This window comes from Canis lupus, chromosome 20 (genome assembly GCF_011100685.1).
Source record: "Canis lupus familiaris isolate Mischka breed German Shepherd chromosome 20, alternate assembly UU_Cfam_GSD_1.0, whole genome shotgun sequence".
Classification (NCBI taxonomy): Eukaryota; Metazoa; Chordata; class Mammalia; order Carnivora; family Canidae; genus Canis; species Canis lupus.
The window spans coordinates 45,457,703-45,476,771 of NC_049241.1; the positions used below are offsets into that span (position 1 = coordinate 45,457,703).

At 55.3% G+C, this 19,069-nt stretch overlaps 1 protein-coding gene across 3 annotated transcripts; it reads left to right on the forward strand.

The window, feature by feature from the left end:
* The first annotated feature begins 1,313 nt into the window (after nt 1-1,313).
* JAK3 (Janus kinase 3) lies at nt 1,314-18,540 on the forward strand. 3 transcript variants are annotated; one of them, XM_038566877.1, is made up of 24 exons: nt 1,314-1,469; nt 3,445-3,637; nt 4,096-4,219; nt 4,520-4,631; nt 4,781-4,926; nt 5,319-5,613; nt 6,160-6,282; nt 6,381-6,538; nt 7,200-7,311; nt 7,555-7,741; nt 8,268-8,395; nt 8,614-8,745; nt 10,132-10,216; nt 11,017-11,144; nt 11,839-11,971; nt 12,048-12,199; nt 12,347-12,497; nt 13,159-13,298; nt 13,375-13,564; nt 14,007-14,131; nt 14,394-14,566; nt 15,091-15,208; nt 15,575-15,685; nt 17,273-18,540. In XM_038566877.1, exons 2-24 carry the CDS (start codon nt 3,454-3,456, stop codon nt 17,375-17,377), a joined length of 3,312 nt encoding a protein of 1,103 aa, XP_038422805.1. In that variant the 5' UTR covers nt 1,314-1,469; nt 3,445-3,453; the 3' UTR covers nt 17,378-18,540. The 3 variants fall into 3 exon arrangements, with proteins under 3 accessions (XP_038422805.1, XP_038422806.1, XP_038422807.1); XM_038566878.1 differs by lacking the exon at nt 15,575-15,685; XM_038566879.1 differs by lacking the exons at nt 1,314-1,469; nt 3,445-3,637; nt 4,096-4,219 and having other exon boundaries at nt 4,532-4,631; nt 4,825-4,926.
* The last annotated feature ends 529 nt before the right edge of the window (nt 18,541-19,069 follow it).

The window sequence follows — 19,069 nt, forward strand, 5'->3', positions numbered from 1 at the left end:
ACTGAGCAAGGGAGCCTGATGTGGGGCTCGATCCCAGAATTCTAGGATCATGACCTGAGCCAAAGGCAGAGACACTTAAAGGCGTGAACCACCCAGGCACCCTGGATGTTTTTTTTTTTTTTTTTAAGTTTATTTTTTTAAGTGATTTCTACACCCAGCATGGGACTAGAACTCACGACCTGGAGATCCAGAGTCACATGCTCTTCCAACTGAGGCAGCCAGGCCTCAGTCTTAGTTCAATATCATCTCCCCCACTAGACTGTCAGCTCCACCAGGCCGAGACTGGATCTGCTCTGTCTCCTGATGTATTTCCCAAAGTTCTCTGTGGGTGATTGAACTAAGGTCGACAAAATGCATATGTACCAAAGCCATTTTCATGCCAGGACATGTGATGATATTAGAGAGGTAAGAGAGCCCTCTAAAATCTATCCCCCAAACTCTACTTTCTGGGCTAAGGACCCTGGGTCAGGTCTCACCAGGATGGTGCCCAAGCCTCCTGCCTCCTCCACTCATGACAAAGTCAGGGGTATTAAATGGTCAGTCAGACCTGACCCTTGCCCCTCCCCTCCGGCTTCTTACCTCTTCCTGCCATTTCTACCTCGTCTCTGCTCAAACTGCTCATGTCACTCTGCCTCAGGGCCTTTGCACTTGCGGTTCCCTCCACTAGGAGAGTTCTTTCCTTGTCCTGCTTCAGATTCCAGCTCAATTAATCATGACCTCCGCACAGAGATCTCCCCATTGCCACACACCCACCCACCCCTGAGCCCCAGCCTGTGCCTGTCCCATCACCCTGCTTTTCTTTGTTATCCATAATTAGTGATTGTCTTCCTGACAGACCAGAAGATGAGGTGAGCCTGAAGCCTGAAGGCAGGCCTGGTCTGCCTGGTGTGCACTGTTTCTAGGCAGAGGGCATGGTGCACAAGAGGGGCCTGTTATTCCTCCTAGGGTCTCATGGGAGAACACCCTGAAGAAAAATTTGCCCTTTGTCTGGGGCAACTTTCCTGCCTCCTTCGTGGGTAAGTTCAGCCCAGTTTCCTTCTCTGGGTTGGAGAATTAGTTCTGCTAGATGCCCAACCCAGACATGCCACAGATAAGTAAACTGAGGCCCAAGGAGCTGGGACATTGCCAGGGCCACCCATGAGTGAGTCTGAAGCCTACTGAAAACCCCTCTTGACCGGGGCCCTACTCTGTGCTGTCGCTCCTCCCCTTAGGTCCAGGTTTTCCAGCACCCTGTCTGAAGAAGGCCACTGCTGTGGAGGCTTCTGGAACTTTCTGCCTCTCCCGCGCGGCTGGGCCCTCTCGCCTCCTCGTCCCCATCCCCCCACTTGGGCCATGACTTTCGGTAAGTGACAGCAGCTCAGGAAGCCAAGGGGCCCACACAGGAAGGAGCCGACTGGGACTTTCCTCCTGCCGCCTCCCGCCTCCTGGCTCTGCCCTCCTGTCCTTGGCCCAGGGGTCCCAGCTGCCAGGTAAGAGCTGGCGGGGCCACATGGCTCTGGGGTGGGGGTGGGGGGAGTGTGTGAATGGCGGTGGCTGGGGACAAAGGCAAGGCCTCGGAGGAAAGCTGCCAGACAGACAGACAAGAGCTGGGAGGGTTGGCCCTGTGGCTTCCAACAAAGTGCCCTTCGCTCCGGGCCTCGGCTTTTTCTGCATGAAATGAGACCTGAAATTCCCAGCTCCCTGGGCCAGAATGATTCTGTGTTTTGGGCCTGGAGCTTCTGATCCCTGGGGACACAGTTCCCAGCCTCCACCTTCCCAGGACCCAGGCCAGAACATAGAGTGACCAACCAACGGTAGGGGATGGGACTTTGGGTGTTGAAACGGACATTTTTTCTGTGTCCCAAACAACCCCTCTGGCTTTTTCTTTTTTTAACCTTCAATATTTAAAACAATATACATATCTTTATTTTAAACAAAAAACCACACACAGTGTGATTCCGTTTACATCAAAGTGCAAAGACCATGGTTAAGTTGACTATTAGAAATAAGACGGTGATCACCTCTGTGGGGAGTGACAGGGGCCCCACAGCTCCTAGGACTGGGAATGTTCCAATTCCTGGTCTGGTAAATGGGGGTGTCCCCAGGGAAATTTCCTCTTTCCCTCATGCCCTCCCTCCCCTCATAGGAACCACCAAACCACTGTGTCAAGGGACTTTCCTGTTTAGCTGACATTTGTCAAGGGCTTGCTAGGCATGTTGCCAAGGATTGTGCCAGTTAGTGAGGATATTTTTTTTTTAAGATTTTATTTATTTATTTATGAGAGACACAGAGAGAGAGAGAGGCAGAGACACAGGCAGAGGGAGAAGCAGGCTCCATGCAATGAGTTGGACTCGATCCCAAGTTTCAAGGATCACACCCTGGGCTGAAGTCGTATCTTTTTTATTCAAGTCAATGTAAGTGGGTCTTGTCCACCTACTACACGCCTTTCCCTGCTGGGTTCAAAGCCCATCCTTTCCTCTGCCTAGCCAGGAGTCCTGAGATCTGGGAATAAAGAGTGAGGGGCAGTTTCCTCCTGGGCCCATTGCAGAGAAGGCTGCTTGCTACAGGGGTCTAAACAGTGGGAGTGGTAAAGGGGACAGAGTTGGTGATGGTGGGTAGATAAGACACAGAGGTCCCTCTTGAACGAGTCATCAGTCTGCATCTTAAACACGCTGCAAGGCATACATTACATCAGCTGCAAAAGCTTCTAGCTCCAGCCCCAGAAGAGCTTGAGTTTCCTACACCCGCAGGAAGTGATGGGCCACCCCATCCCCTTTAACCCCCATATACACAAACCAGCATCCACTGGCTTCCTGGTCGGCAAATCTGCACATCTGTGGTTGATCGCTCATGCCTGCCTGGGGCAGGGGCTTTGCAGTAAGGTATATGAGGAGGCTGCAAATTGACTGGAGATGTCTGCCCTGGACACTGACAAGAATATGCACAAATTATGTGTGTTAACCATACGGAGGAGGAGGAGGAGGAGGAGGAAGACGAGGAGGAGAAGAAGAAGAAGAGGAGAAATTGGGGGGCACCTGGGTGGCTCAGTAGTTGAGCATCTGCCTTTGGCTCAGGTTGTGATCCTGGGGTCCTGGGGTCAAGTCCCACATCAGGCTCCCTGCAGGGAACCTGCTTGTCCCTCTGCCTGTGTCTCTGCCTCTCTGTTTCTCATAAATAAATAGATAAAATCATAAAAAAAAAAAAAAAAAGGTTCCAGACCCCAGCATACCCTTATCTCCCTTATCTGGGGACTTTTGGCTCCTCACCCACCTTTCACACTCAGCTCCACTGTCTCTCTCTTTCTCTATCTCATTCTCTTTCTGTATGTCTCTGTTCCTCTCTCCTCCCTGTTTCACCAGCTTCAACACTACCTCACCCTGCAGCATCTCTGCCCCCCACACCCCTGGAAGCCTTGTGGTCTCTCTGGCTGGAACTGAGTGGATGCTTCTCTCTGTGTCCACACAGGCTACACCTATGGCACCTCCAAGCGAGGAGACGCCCCTGATCCCCCAGCGTTCCTGCAGCCTCTCGTCTTCAGAGGCTGGTGCCCTGCACGTGCTGCTGCCCCCTCGGGGCCCTGGACCCCCACAGCGCCTATCCTTCTCCTTTGGGGACCATTCAGCTGAAGAGCTCTGTGTCTGGGCTGCTAAGGCCAGTGGTGAGTGGGTCCCTGGAAGGCTGGGCCAAAGAAGGGGATAGGGCTGTGGGAGGCCCAGACTGGGAGCTGGAATAGCATTCAAGTGGAGTCAGCACTGGAGCTGGGGCTTTGAGGGATGAATAAGAGTTTGTAAATGGAGGAAGGTGCTGAGGGAAAGGCTGTGCAAAGACTTGGAGGCGCATGAGGGGAAATAGTTGGTCACTCCTTGAGGTAAAGTATACAGTGGAAGGAGCACTCTAGGGAGAGAGGCAGGGAGCCCCAGGAAGCATGTTGTATGTGGATTCTCTACTAAGGGCAATGGGAGGCCTGGAGTGTGTGTGAGCTGGGGTGGGTCACAGTGTGAGAACCAAAGGTGAGAAAGAGCCCTGTAGGGCTGCATGGGGGTTACATAACCATGGCAGCCCTGCAAGGGACAGATGGGGAGATTTAGGAGGGTGCTGATGCGGGCATCCCTTCAGGCATCCTGCCTGTGTACCACTCCCTCTTTGCTCTGGCCACGGAGGACCTGTCCTGCTGGTTCCCCCCAAGCCACATCTTCTCCATGGAGGACTCGGGCACCCAAGTCCTGGTCTACAGGCTCCGGTAGGAAGCACATCACCCCTACTCCCACAGGCATGGGCTAAATGTTACCAAGAGGGGATGCCTTTTGTTGAGGGCAAGGGGAGTTTAAAACAACCACCATCCTACAACTTTGTCATCTCCCTGCACTTCCCGGTGTGCCCTAGGGAGGATGTGATCACAGGTGAAGAACTGAGGTCAGAGTGTGCGTTGCTTACCCAAGGTCACATAGCAAGTCAGTGGCACAACTTGGGTTCTGTGAAGTCTTGGCACGGTCTTCCACCCCTCCATACCTCTACTCCAGGTTCTCCCCTTCCCCAACAGCTTTTACTTCCCCAACTGGTTTGGGCTAGAGAAGTGCCACCGCTTCGGGCTACGAAAGGACTTGGCCAGTGCCATCCTTGACCTGCCAGTCCTGGAGCACCTCTTTGCCCAGGTAGGGGTCTGTCTGGGTCTTAGCCAGGGGGTGGGTGGCCCTATCTTGGCTGACCCTATCTGTGGCAGCCCAGGGCTGGGGTCAGCCCAAGGGTGGGGGGTCTGTAGGGCAACATCAGAGCTCACGGTAGGGCTGTGGCCGGCCCCCAGCACCGAAATGACCTGGTGAGCGGCCGCTTCTCCGTGGGCCTCAGTCTCAAGGAGCAAGATGAATATCTCAGCCTGGCGGTGCTGGACCTGGCCCGGATGGCCCGCGAGCAGGCTCAGCAGCCGGAGGAGCTGCTGAAGACTGTCAGGTGAGGGCTTCCAGCCAGTGATTACCGGCGTCTACCTGGGGGTGAGCAAACGTGGCTCCACCAGGGCATCCCTAGAGCCCGGGCTCCCATGAAGCTCCTCACCTATAAGCCTGCAGAGTGTGTCCATGTGACCCAGGACCCCACCAACCCAACCCTAGCCCATGCCTCTCTCCTGCAGCTAAAGGCCTGTGTGTGTGTCCGTCTATCTTGTAGACCCCAATGGCCATGCCCCCACCCCGAGGTCCTTCCCCCATGTGTGTCATTGAGTGTCTCCGTGCCCCCCAACTGAGGCCACACTTCAGCCCAACTAAAATTCGGGTTTGTGTGTGTGTCCCCGTCCATACCTGTGGAGATCCCTCCCCACAGTGAGGACCCGCTACCCCCACTCGTAGCTACAAGGTCTGCCTGCCCCCCGACCTGCGCGACCTGATCCAGGGCCTGAGCTTCGTGACGCGGAAGCGCATCCGGAGGATGGTGCGCCGGGCCCTGCGCCGCGTGACCGCCTGCCAGGCTGACCGGCACTCGCTCATGGCCAAGTACATCATGGACCTGGAGAGGCTCGACCCGGCCAGGGCTGTCGAGACCTTCCTCGTGAGCTTCCCCGGGGCTGCTGGTGGTCAGGATGCGCAGGGGCTGCTCCGAGTGGCCGGTGACCGCGGCATCGCCTGGAGTCCCGGAGGACAGGAGGTGTGGGCGGCCGCTGGGCGGGGCTGAGCGAGGCGGGGGCGGGACCTAGAGCGAATGGGGTGGGCGTGGCTTGGGCGGGGCCAACTGCAGGTCGGGGGAGGAGTCAGGGCTGAGTGGGGGCGGGGCTCCCGCCTGGAGGTGGAGTGGAGCTAAGAGAGGGAGGGGCTCAGCGAGGGCACCTGCCGACCGATGGAGATGGCCTGTGTGTGTAAAGGGGATCCCTGGGTGGCTCAGCGGTTTAGCGCCGCCTTCTGCCCAGGGCGTGATCCTGGAGTCCCGGGATCGAGTCCCGCGTCGGGCTCCCTGAATGGAGTCTGCTTCTTCCTTTGCCTGTGTCTCTGCTCTTTCTCTCTCTTTAGCAGGGGTGCGGTGGGAGAACTGGGGATGCGCTGCGGGGGGGTGGTGGTGAGAAGGGCTGCCTTGACAGAAGGGGCGAGGCCGAGAGGGACCGGGCTTATGGCGTGGGATGGTGTGGTCCAGGCTTCGAGGAGGGACTGGACTCGGAGGGAAGGGACCGCCAGCTTCAGCCCTCCCCCTCATTCCCAGGCCCTCCAGCCCTTCTGCGACTTTCCAGAAATTGTGGACATCAGCATCAAGCAGGCTCCGCGTGCTGGCCCGGCCGGGGAGCACCGCCTGGTCACCGTCACCAAGACGGACAAGCAGATCCTGGTGGGTGCTGGCTCCTCTCCCCGCCCGCCTTATGCCGACCGCGGGGACGTGGCACCGTCGCCTTGGGGCCGCAGCGGCGCTGACGCGGATCCTCACAGGAGGCCGAGTTCCCGGGGCTGCCCGCCGCATTGTCCTTCGTGGCGCTCGTCGACGGATACTTCCGGCTGACCTCCGACTCCAGGCACTTCTTCTGCAAGGAGGTTGCGCCGCCGCGGCTGCTGGAGGAGGTGGCCGAGCAGTGCCACGGCCCCATCACGTAAGGGTCTGCCCCCCACCGCCCCGTGCCTGCCCTCGATGGCCAGAACTGGGTTCGAATCTTGACCACGCCCCTTCTCGGGCCTCAGTGTCCTGCCCTCCCAGGGGCCTTGCACAAGGGTCGAGTGCTGGAACAGCGCCTGGTACATGGTTGGCGCTCGAGGAGACTGGGCTTTCCTTTCCGCTGCCAGGCCAGCGGCTTCCCTCTCTGATTCCTCAGGGCTGCAGGGCCAGTCTTGGGGATATGATGGCACCGAAGTTCCACCTGCAGCGTCTTCTTTAATCCCCTAGTAGAAGCCGTGACTTTTGGCTCATTTTAAAAATAGGAAGGAGGGATCCCTGGGTGGCAGTGGTTTGGCGCCTGCCTTTGGCCCGGCGAGATCCTGGAGGCCCCGGGATCGAATCCCAAGTCGGGCTCCCGGTGCATGGAGCCTGCTTCTCCTTCTGCCTGTGTCTCTGCCTCTTTCTCTCTCTGTGTGTCTTTCATGAATGAATGAATAAAATCTTTTTTAAAAGTAAATAAAAATAGGAAGGAGACAGGGAATGTTAGCTGGTAAGGGTCCCCAGGCTTCAGAGGGATCAGGATTAGAACCCAAGTCTAGCTTGGGTTTCTCTGCCTCTATCTCTCTGTCTCTGTCTCTTCCTCTCACCTATCTCCACAGGCTGGATTTTGCCATCAACAAGCTCAAGACTGGGGGCTCACTTCCTGGCTCTTACGTTCTCCGCCGCAGTCCTCAAGATTTTGACAGCTTCCTTCTCACTGTCTGTGTCCAGGTCAGTCCACCAGTAGGAGCCAGGTGGCCAGGGAGGGCTTTCTGAAGGAGATGACATTTGAGCTGAGTCTTGCAAGATGAATTAATATTCGCTCCTTGAGGAAGGGAAGGGTAAAAGTATTCCCAGCGGAGGGAACAGCATATGTAAAGGCTTGGAGATTGGAATGAGCTTATGGTGCTCGATGAACATGGGGTGAAGGGAAGGTACTACCCACTTCCACTCAAGGACCACTCCTCCTTGCAGACCCCCTTGGGTCCTGATTACAAGGGCTGCCTGATCCGGTGTGACCCCACGGGAACCTTCTCCCTGGCTGGGCTTGGCCGTCCCCACAGCAGCCTTCGAGAACTCTTGACAGCTTGCTGGGATGGCGGGCTGCACATGGATGGAGCTGCATTGAACCTCACCTTCTGCTGCACCCCCAGACCCAAAGGTGAGCCCGCCCCTTCCGCTGAGCTGAACAATCAATCTGGGGTCGTGCCTTGTGTGGCAAGTGGCAGAAATTGCAGGTCAAGATGGGTTAGGGAAGAAAAGGTGAATTTATTGGCTTGTGGAATGGATGCTATCTTCAGGCACGATGAGATCCAGTTGCAGCTGACCGGATCAGAGAGATGTCGCTGGCACTTAGTCTTTCTACATCTCTTGACTCATCCTTGGGTGAATTTCATTCTCAGACCAGCTCTTTGGGTGAGACAACTCCAAGGTGTGAGTTATTCAGAGTCTTCCAGAATCTCTAGCAGGACTGAGGTTACCCACAGGATTGCCTGCTTATTGGTGACTCACCCCCATTGGGGCTTCCTGGAGCCTCCTTGCAAATAAACTGTGTACCCTGGAGTCCTCACCTCAGGGTACACCTTTGGCTTCTCGGGGAGACCCCAAATTAAGGCAGGGAGTGAGCAAAACTTAGGGGACCTTCCACCTCTGATCTCTGTTTTTCTCCCTCCGTCCACTCCCCATAGAAAAGTCCAACCTGATTGTGGTGCGGAGGGGTTGCAACCCACCCACATCATCCCCTGTTCAGCCCCAATCCCAATGCCAGCTCAGTCAGATGACATTTCACAAGATCCCTGCTGACAGCCTGGAGTGGGTAAGTGGCCTCAGGAAATAGAGGAGGGACCTCAGTTGGGATCCAAATCCTGGATCTACATCTCATCCTATTTACATCTCTGCTGTACGGCCTCAAGCATGTGACATAGCCTCCTTGTGCCTCTGTTTCATTATCTGAAAAATGGGGCCAGGGCCGGGGACCAGGATCCCACCAGGAACCCCCTTACCAGCCTCTCCTGTTGCTCCCTCACCCTCCAGCATGAGAACCTGGGTCATGGGTCCTTCACCAAGATCTACCGGGGTTGTCGCCATGAGGTCGTGGATGGGGAGGCCCGGGAGACAGAGGTATTGCTCAAAGTGATGGATGCCAAGCACAAAAACTGCATGGAGGTAAGTGTGATGGGGACCAGGACTTTGGGGTCAGGACTGGCTGGGGAGAGTGTTGTGGATTTAGAGAAGTTTAAAAACACACAGGTCTTAAAACAACAGAAATGTAGCTGTAGTTTTTCCAAACCATGACATGCAAAAGAATCAGGGAATTTAGATGCAAACAGAAAGAGTACACCAAACAGAAGAAACAGCCAGCGCAAAGGTCCTGTTTAAGGAACAGTGAGGAGAAATAAATAAAAATTAAAAAAAAAAAAAAAAGGGATCCCTGGGTGGTGCAGCGGTTTAGCGCCTGCCTTTGGCCCAGGGCGCGATCCTGGAGACCCTGGATCGAATCCCACGTCGGGCTCCAGGTGCATGGAGCCTGCTTCTCCCTCTGCCTATGTCTCTGCCTCTCTCTCTCTCTCTGTGTGTGTGTGACTATCATAAATAAATAAAAATTAAAAAAAAAAAAAGGAACAGTGAGGAGGGGTCGTCTGGCTGGCTCAGTTGAAAGAGCATGTGATTCTTTTTTTTTTTTTTAAGATTTTATTTATTTATTCATGAGAGAAACACAGAGAGAAGCAGAGACATAGGCTGAAGGAGAAGCAGGCTCCCCATCGGGAGCCTGGTGCAGGACTTGATCCCAGGACCCTGGGATCACAACCCAAGCCAAAGGTGACACTCAACCACTGACCCACCCAGGTGCCTGAGCATGTGACTCTTGATCTCAGGGTTATGAGTTCAAGCCCCACAGTGGGTGCAGAGATTCCTTAAATAAATAAAACTTTAGGGCAACCCGGGTGGCTCAGCGGTTTGGCACCTGCCTTCAGCCCAGGGTGTGATCATGGAAACCCAGGATCGAGTCCCACATCGGGCTTCCTGCATGGAGCCTGCTTCTCCCTCTGCCTGTGTCTGTGCCTCTGTCTCTCTCTCTCTGTGTCTCTTTCATGAATAAATAAAGAAAATCTTTAAAAAAAATAATAAAATAAAAATAAATAAATACATAAATACATAAATACATAAATAAATAAATAAATAAATAAATAAATAAAACTTTTTAAAAAAGTGAAGGAGGACCAGTGGGCTGGAGAGGAGTAAGCCAAGGAGAAGAGGGAGGTGATGCTAGAGCACCAGCAGGGGCTGGGCCATCCTAAGAAGGCTTGAGCCCTCCTTTAACCTCAAATCTCCCCTTTCTGTGTAAGAGACCCAAAGTAGTTACAATGGGGACTTCATTCGAAAATCATGATTCAGAGTCCTGTGTATACGAGTGGGTGGACTCCAAGGTCAAAGGCTTGTGGTGAGGTGTCCCCAGAGGCAGATTTGTGAGCAGCATGTTTGGAATGCTTGGTTTAATCTTAGAGTGGGAGGAACCCGTGGACCTTTTCTTCCCCTTCTCCTCTCCTTCAGTCATTTCTGGAAGCAGCGAGTTTGATGAGCCAAGTGTCATACCAGCATCTCGTGTTGCTCCATGGCGTGTGCATGGCTGGAGACAGTGAGAGACTACCCTCGCCCCGACCCCGGCCCTTCCTCACTGAGACCCTCTATGGCAGCATTAGCGATACAGATCCAGAGCCTGCCCTAGCTGGGGCCCTGTGTCCCCCAGGGTCCATCACCCTGGACCTGTGTCCTTCACTGGTCACTCTTGGGGAAGCAGCTCTAGGCTTCCACCAATACCCAGTCCCTCAAAATGATCTCAAGTCAGACAAGCCTGGGTTCCGATCTCACCTCACAGTATAGCCTGTCTACAGCTTTGCAAGGGCCAAGTTACCTCTCCAAGGTTCAGTGCCACCAGATCAGTTCAGCAGCTATTTATCGGTGCCCAGGATGTGCCAGGAGCTGGACACACAGCGTGGAATATGACAGGCTGGGGAGGGTGATAAATGATCATGTGCGATGGGGCAGCACAGGGCACTGCAGGTGGTCGGAGGCCACTAGCCCAGCTTGGAGGTTAGGCAATGATCCTGAGTAGGCAAAGACAAGTTCTAAGCAGAGAAGGCAAAGATAAGTAGGAATTAGAGAAGAGGAGGAGGAGGGATGTTCCCGACAGAACATGCAAAGGGCTGGAAGTGAGATGCGAAGAGAGCTTAGGGCCTTCCAGGGATTTCTGGCCAATAGTTCCCATATGAGAAGTGAGGAGGGGGAGGAGAAGTGAGTAAGGTCAGGATGAGGGAACAGTCACAACTGAGAGTACCAGGCCCTCCCTGCCCTGAGGGTGGAGTGGGGCAGGGCCTGTTCAAGACAAATGCAGTCCTGCCTCCCAGCCCTGTCTCCTCCCCACCTCGCTGCCACCAGGTATCATGGTGCAGGAATTTGTACACCTGGGAGCGCTGGACACATACCTGCGCAAGTCTGGCCACCTGGTGCCAGCCAGCTGGAAGCTGCAGGTGATCAAACAGCTGGCATATGCCCTCAACTACCTGGTGAGTGCTCCTTCACTGCACAGAATGGAGGGGGAATTGAGAGTGAGTGGGCTCTGTGGTATGGATAAGAGTTTGGCAGGAATGCAAGGGGAAGGCATCTTAGACTGAGGGAAAAGCATATGTACATGCTCAGAGATGTAGGGTGCAGGAGAAGGGGACGGCTGGTCATTGGTGGATTTCAGGGGAGTCGTGAGCAATGAGGTCAGGCATGGGGAAGGCTTTCCAGGAGAGGAAATATGGGAGCTGGGCCTCAAAGGTTGAACAGAAGCTTCAAGAGGAGAAAATAAGAAGGGTCTCTCAGGTTGAGGACACAGCCTAGGCAAAGGGCTGCTGCTTAGAAGATGTGTTGCATGTCCTGGGATGCATCTGGCAGTTCAGCTGACAGGAGACCAGGGTAGGGGTGTGGAAGAGAGAATGTCATAGAAGAGTGAGCAAGTATCTCAAAGGGCCTTGAGCACTAGGCTCAGGACCTCTGGCTACCCCATTGCCTTTAGGGTGGGTTTGAGAAGGGGAGGGACTCAGGTCAGCGTAGGGGGTGGCCAAGAGGAGGCAATACAGGTTGCCGGTAGACTAGAGGGTGGTCTAGGAGTATGGTCTGAGCAGCACCAGGTGTGCTTTGAAGGCTGTGTAGTAGTTTTCCAGCCAGAGTATTCATTCATCAAACCCTGGTATTCTTTATGCCTGGCCCACCCAGGAAGACAAAGGCCTCCTCCATGGCAATGTCTCAGCCCGGAAGGTCCTCCTGGCTCGGGAGGGGGCCGATGGGAACCTGCCCTTCATCAAGCTGAGTGACCCTGGTGTCAGCCCCACTGTGCTAAGCCTGGAGAGTACGTACAGAAGGGTGGAGACGGAGGGGCCTAATGGTGCAGAGGAGCAGATCCTGATCCCAGCCCCACTCCCCAGTGCTCACTGACAGGATCCCCTGGGTGGCCCCTGAGTGTTTCCAGGAGGCCCGAACACTTGGCTTGGAAGCTGACAAGTGGGGTTTTGGTGCCACAGTCTGGGAAGTGTTCAGCGGGATCCCGATGCCCATCAGCACCCTGGATCCAGCCAAGGTCGGAACACCAGCACTGGCCTCTTGAATGCCCATTTGGTATAAGGGTTGAATGGCCTGAGGTCCAGCTTGGGGAAAATGGGCTGGTCTGGGGGGGGGGGCTCCTGAAGGTGTACCGGGAGTGACCAGCCACTCTTCTCAACTTCAGAAGCTCCAGTTTTATGAGGAACGGCAGCAGCTGCCTGCTCCGAAGTGGATGGAGCTGGCTGTCCTGATCCAACAGTGCATGGCCTATGAGCCAGGCCAGAGGCCCTCCTTCCGTGCCATCATCCGTGACCTGAACAGCCTCATCACTTCAGGTGCCCACTGGGCCCAGCAGGGCAGGCAGGGCTGGCATATTATATTAGGCACAGAGGGGGGAAAATGAAATTTGCATGCAGAGCTGGCCCTGTGTGCTTGGCAGGATTGGAGTGGTTGGTGACTGTAGCAATCAGCATGAGCCTCAACTGCTGCTGTAACAAACAGACCCTCTCAGCTCAAGGCTGAATGTGACGGATATTTACTTTTCATTCAATGGGGGTGTCCAGGTCAACAGGCACCTCTCCCTTTGTGGCTCCCCACATCCCATGTCCTCAGTCCCTGTTGCATCCTCTGCAGACAAGAGAGAGGCTGTGGAGGGTCTCATGCTAGGTTTCCATGGGCCAGGCCTGAAAGAAACCCAGGACTTCTCCCCTGTCAGCCTGAGCTCAATCATGTGTCACACTTCACAGCAGTGGAGTCTGGAAAATGCCTTCTGTCTCCAAAACCATGTGTAGGTTGCACAGCATACAGAAGGGGTTTGCCTTTGCCCAGCTGGCATCTTTTTCCAGCCCCCCACAAAATACCCTTAGGCTTGCAGTGGCCCTGTCATAATACTCGGAAAAAGTAAGCATGCAGTTCGAAGAAGTCCCATAGCAAGTCAGCTTAGGAGGGGGACCCAGGGCCCAATAATAAGGGTCACTTACTATCTGTGCCCCACAGATTATGAGCTTCTCTCAGATCCCACACCTGGTGCCTTGGCACCCCGCGATGGGCTGTGGAACGGTGCCCAGCTCTATGCCTACCAGGACCCTACCATTTTTGAGGAGAGACACCTCAAGTACATCTCACAGCTGGGCAAGGTGAGGTGGGCTGGGCTGGGGTGGGGTGGGCGGGGAAGCACCCATGCACATGTATACCAGCCCTCCTGTCCCCCAGGGCAACTTTGGGAGCGTGGAACTGTGCCGCTATGACCCACTGGGTGACAACACGGGCGCCCTAGTGGCTGTGAAGCAGCTGCAGCACAGCGGGCCAGACCAGCAGAGGGACTTCCAGAGGGAGATCCAGATCCTCAAAGCCCTCCACAGCGACTTCATTGTCAAGTACCGCGGAGTCAGCTATGGCCCAGGTGAGCCACTTCCCAAACGGGTGCTCTTCAAATCACACACCCTTGTCCTCCTGCAGGAACATTTTAGAGTGGTTTGGGAACACCAGGAGGGGCTATTGGCTCGCTTGTTTATCCAAATTTGGATCACCTGGGGTTCGAATTCCTGCTCAAACCCTTGGTAGCTGGGAGACCTTGGGCTGGCGATTTAACCTCTCTGAGAGTCCATTTCCACATCTGAAAAATGGGGTCACTATCAGGTTTAAATGAATCCATGGATATTGTAGAAATTACTCAACGGCCATTGGCAATAGGTGTCACTATAGCTGTTGTCATTTTACAGAAAGCATTGGGAGGCTGGGAGGGCCCCAGGGTGGCACTCTGAACGGAGAGAAAGAACCGGGAGGGGCAGTAGACAGAGTTGGGTCCTGCGGGGCCTCCTCCAGCCTCCCCTCGCTTCCCCTAGGCCGCCAGAGCCTGCGGCTGGTGATGGAGTACCTGCCCAGCGGCTGCCTGCGCGACTTCCTGCAGCGGCACCGCGCGCGCCTCGACGCCGGCCGCCTGCTCCTCTACGCCTCGCAGATCTGCAAGGTGCGGGGCTCGCCCCGGGACCGGGGGGCTGAGGTGGCCGAGTCTGGGCAGGGATCTGCGTGGGGTCGCGGGGAAGGCTGAGGGTTGAAGTTTGGTCAGGTTGGAGGAGCAGTTGAGTTAGGGCTAAGGTCGAGACTGGAGGGCAGGCTGGGTCCAGGGCAGGGTTAGACTTGGGGTCTGGAATGGGTTTGGGTTGGATTCCAGGTCAGGCTTGGGGCCCCTGAGGGTTATGCTGGAGTCTGTACCTCCTGCTCAATTGCAGGGCATGGAGTACCTGGGCTCCTGCCGCTGCGTGCACCGCGACCTGGCAGCCCGCAACATCCTGGTGGAGAGCGAGACGCACGTCAAGATCGCCGACTTTGGCCTCGCCAAGCTGCTGCCCCTCGACAAAGACTACTACGTGGTCCGCGGGCCCGGCCAGAACCCCATCTTCTGGTGTGGACCCCTCCCCACTACCCTGGCGGCTACTTCGCGCCCACCCTGGTGGGCCCGCCATGGCCCCGCCCTCCCTCAGTCCTGACCCCTCCCCCTAGCGTGATGGCCCCGCCCCTGCCCCTACAGCTGCGGCCCCGTCCTGACCCCGCCCAGGCCCCCCACTTCTCCTCACTACCCAGACCCCTCCTCTGCCTTCAGTGTCCTGGGGCCGCCCGGCCCCGCCCCTCCCACGGCCCTAGCCCCTTCCGTCACCTACCAGCTACGGTCCTTCCCCGCAGCCTGGTCCCACCCCGCCCCGCCCCCCGATTCTGGCCCCGCCCCCTAGCCCCCGGCCCCGCCCTGACCCCGCCCAGGCCCTCCTAAGGTTGGCGAATACCCCATCCCACCGGCAGGGAAACAAACCCTGACCCCGGAGCTGGGACCGACCTTCTCACAGCCGCCACCTACAACTGACCGGCTCCCCCAGCCCAAGGCTGTCCCCTTTCCCGTCCTCTCGCATCCCAAGAATTCCTTGTCCCCTGCAGGTACTCCCCAGAGTCCCTCTCTGACAACATCTTCTCGTGCCAGTCGGACGTCTGGAGCTTCGGGGTTGTCCTGTACGAGCTTTTCACCTATGGCAACAAGAGTTGCAGCCCCTCAGCCGTGAGTCAGCACCCCTGCATCCCCAGGACCCTCCTCTCCCCAACCCCTTCCGGGCCAATCCCTGGCCTGTTTGTACCCGAGTGCCTCTTTCCTCAGTGTTACCTGTTCCCAGCATCATATAGGCCCTCCATAGTGGGGAGAACCTCTCTTCACTAAGGCCGACTCCCACCACAAGGCAGCCCAGTCCCCCTCCAGCACAGATGACTCCTGCTCCCCCCTTAGGGATGGCCCCTCTCCCCATCACGGGTGGTTCTCTCCTGCCCTTCCCTAGGGCTGCCCCCTGCCCCTCCCCAATCACTTGCAGCCCCTTCTCCCTCCTTCACGGATGGCTTCTCCCCCACTGAGGGTGCTCCCTCCTGACCCCAGGAGTTCCTGAGGATAATGGGATGTGAGCGAGATGTCCCGGCCCTCTGCCGCCTGGTGGAGCTGCTGGCTGAGGGCCAGAGGCTGCCCGCGCCTCCTGCCTGCCCTGGTGAGGTGAGCACTGGAGGGCTTGCCTCAGTTTCCCACTCTGGATTTTTTCTGGGTGAGCCAGCTGGCCTCTTGGGTCTCCCCAGCCACCACTGATGGCTTTTGATTGAGAGCATACTCTGGGGCATGAAGCCAAAGAGGATTCTGGCTTCTACTTTGCTGTTCTCACAAACTCTTTCAGATCCTCAGTTTACCCATCTCCAAAATGGGAATAACAATGCTTTATGGGGTGGGGGAAGATCAGACAAGTTACCACCTTTCTCCAACGCTCAGCTTAGAGTCCAGCGCACTGTCAACACTCCATAAATGTTAACGACTCTTACGGTTTATCGTAACAACTTTTGTGGAAGTGTCTGACATGAGGTTGGTCATTCATAAAGTGAAATGCCCAAGGATGCCCGGGTGGCTCAGTCATTTAAGTGACTGACTCTTGGTTTCCGTTCTGGTCATGATCTCAGGGTTGTGAGATCAAGGCCCACGTTGGGCTCTCCACTGGGTAAGGAGTTTGCTTGAGATTCTTTCTCCCTCCCTCTTCTCCCTCATGCTCCTCCCCCAATGCACAGGCTCCCTTTCTCATAAATAAATAAATAAATAAATAAATAAATAAATAAATAAATAAACAAAATCTTTAAAAATAAATAAATTTATCTGCCCAGGTCACAGATGTTTATTGAGTGCTGTGTGCCAGGCTCTGTGCTGGGTGCTGGGGACCCAGCAGGGGACAGAACAGATACTACCCTGTTCTCCTAGTAATCAGCAGAGGCTAACAAGAGCATTCTGGTGGTTATCAGTGTTTGGAAAGAGTTGAACAGGGGTTGATGAGGCGGTGTGGTGTGGTGGTGGTCAGGGAGGGCCTCTGAGAGGGGGTGATCCTGAAGGAGGAAGAGGAGCCCACCCCTGGGAAAAGGTGGGAGAGGGCATTCTTCAGTGGTGGACAGAACATGTGCAAAGGCCCTGAGGTGGGAATGAGTTTGATGCATTTATTTTTTTAAAAGATTTTTACTTATTTATTCATGAGGGACAGAGAAAGAGAGGCAGAGACACAGGCAGAGGGAGAAGCAGGCTCCATGCAGGAAGCCTGATCTGGGATTCGATCCTGGGACTCTGGGACCATGCCCTGGACCAAAGGCAGGTGCTAAACCGCTGAGCCACCCATGCATCCCCATTTTGATGCATTTAAATAATGAGATTGGGGCAGATGTGGCTGCAGGGAACAAGAAAGGAGGTGATGGAAGGAGGTAAGGGAGGGGATGAGATTTTGTTCTAAGACATGTAGGGAGCTATGGCAGGCTTTGGAGCAGAGGAGGGGATGGAGTCTAATTTATATTTTAAAGCTGTGACTAGGGGACGTCTGGGAAGCTCAGTGGTTGAGCATCTGCCTTCAGCTCAGGACATGATCCCAAGATCTGGGATCGAGTCCCACATCAGGCTCCTTGCAGGGAGCCTGCTTCTCCCTCTGCCTATGTTTCTGTCTCTGTGTGTGTGTGTCTCTCATGAATAAATAAATAAAATCTTTAAAAAATAAAAATAAATAAAGCTGTGACTAGGAGTTATGCTCACATGTGATCCTGTTGTCTCCTCCTGCCCCCTCAGGTTCACGAGCTCATGAAGCTGTGCTGGGCCCCCAGCCCGAAAGACCGGCCAACATTCAGTGCCCTGGGCCCCCAGCTGGATGCACTCTGGCGTGGAGTAGCATAGTGTGAGACTCAGCCTTCTCTGCTTGTCTGGAAGGAGAAACCCACTCACTCCATTTTTATATCTCCTGCGCACATACCCCTGGGTTCTGGTCTCTGTGGACTGGCTATGTGACCTTGGGCAGGAAGTTGCTCCTCTCTGGGCTTCCTGCTCTACAGACTCCCCACCCCACCCCTGGGGGGAAGCTGACATTGCATTTGGGGGGCCATCCCTGGCTTGTGAGGCAACAAGAGTCCTGTGGCCTTAGGAACGAACGTGTAGATTTTCAAGATGAATGCGTTGTCCCCAGAATTGAGGAAACAAATTTAAGTCCCTCCCATCTTCCTATCCTCTTAGGGTTGGCTCTGAGCTTCCTGTCTCAGTGAAGACGTTGCATAGCTTTAAATATATGCTCTCAGGCTTCTGTCCTCCCCATCCCTCTTTTGCTGGAGGAAGCCACAGACAAGAGCAGCTTGCCCTGGCTGGAAATTGACTTTCTGGGGGAGCCTGTATGACTTTTTGGGATCATGTGAGGGTCCAGGAGACGCTGGGGTCCTGGTCTACCCTAACTGTACCAGATCGTCCCGGGGCTTCAGTTTGCCCCTCTGTCTGGACCAGAGGGTCACATGATTGATGACACTGGAGACTTACAGGAGCTTTTCAGCAGTTGCGGGAAGGAAAGGTCTTCTTGGCAGAGGGAGCAGTGAGGTGAGAGTGAGAAGGCTCAGAGTACAGAAGTTAAGAACCCAGGTGTTGGAACCCATGGTTCTGCGTCTTATTTGCTGTGGGATGGTGGGCAAGTTGCCTCCCCTACGGGGTCTCAGTTCTATCCCCTGTACAATGGGCAGATAAATGGTGTTGGTGCCTTGCTGTACACAGTCAGCTTCTGGAGTTTGTGAGAAGGCATCTGGCACAGGTTAAGCCCCCCCCCCCCCCATTCCTCGCCTGCCTGCAGGCTTTTCTGCCACTTTCACCCCTTGGAAAACTCTTATTTATCATTCAAAACCCCAGCTATCACCTCCCTGTAGGCTTCCTTGTAATGCTTACTCACCAGCCGTGTACTTCCCTCCAACCCTAGGGCTGGGGTGTCTGTCTAGATCCACCTCCTCCGACCTGGAGGCTCCCTGGGGGCTGGGCTGGAAAGGGCACAGAACATTTGTTGAATGAATAAAGTTCTGTGCAAAGAATGGTATGTTGCTGGATTTGGGTGATGGGGAATTTATGCCCCCCCCCCCCCCCCCCGCTGTGAGTTGGGGAGGAATGTGGTTAGGGCTGGTGTTGGGGGGGGGGATGGAGACCCCCTGGGGGCCACAATGGAAGCCTCAGGGCTGGCTGGGGGAGGAGAGACAGCAGGATGGGGCATGGGCTGGGATCCTGGAGGACAGAAGCCCTCCCCCCAGCTCCAGCTGCTGGCCTTGGCTCTGGGAACTGATTACAGGCTCTGGGCGGGTGGAAGGAACAGGCTGCTCTGGGGGGAGGCCAAGGGCAAGGTTGGGTTGGGAGACTGGGTCCAACACTAGTGGGGAACAAGCAAGTCTCCCTTAGGACTGCTGGACAGATATGAGGAGTAACAGAAAGACACAGTGGAGGAGGAGGCAGTCCTCTCTCTCTGTCTCTCTCTGTCTCTCTGGCCTACCCTCTTAGCCCAGAGAAAGCCACCTGCTTTGGTGAAAAGCAGGAGGGGGCTGGTCTGGGCTCAAGCAAGACAGGGTTTTC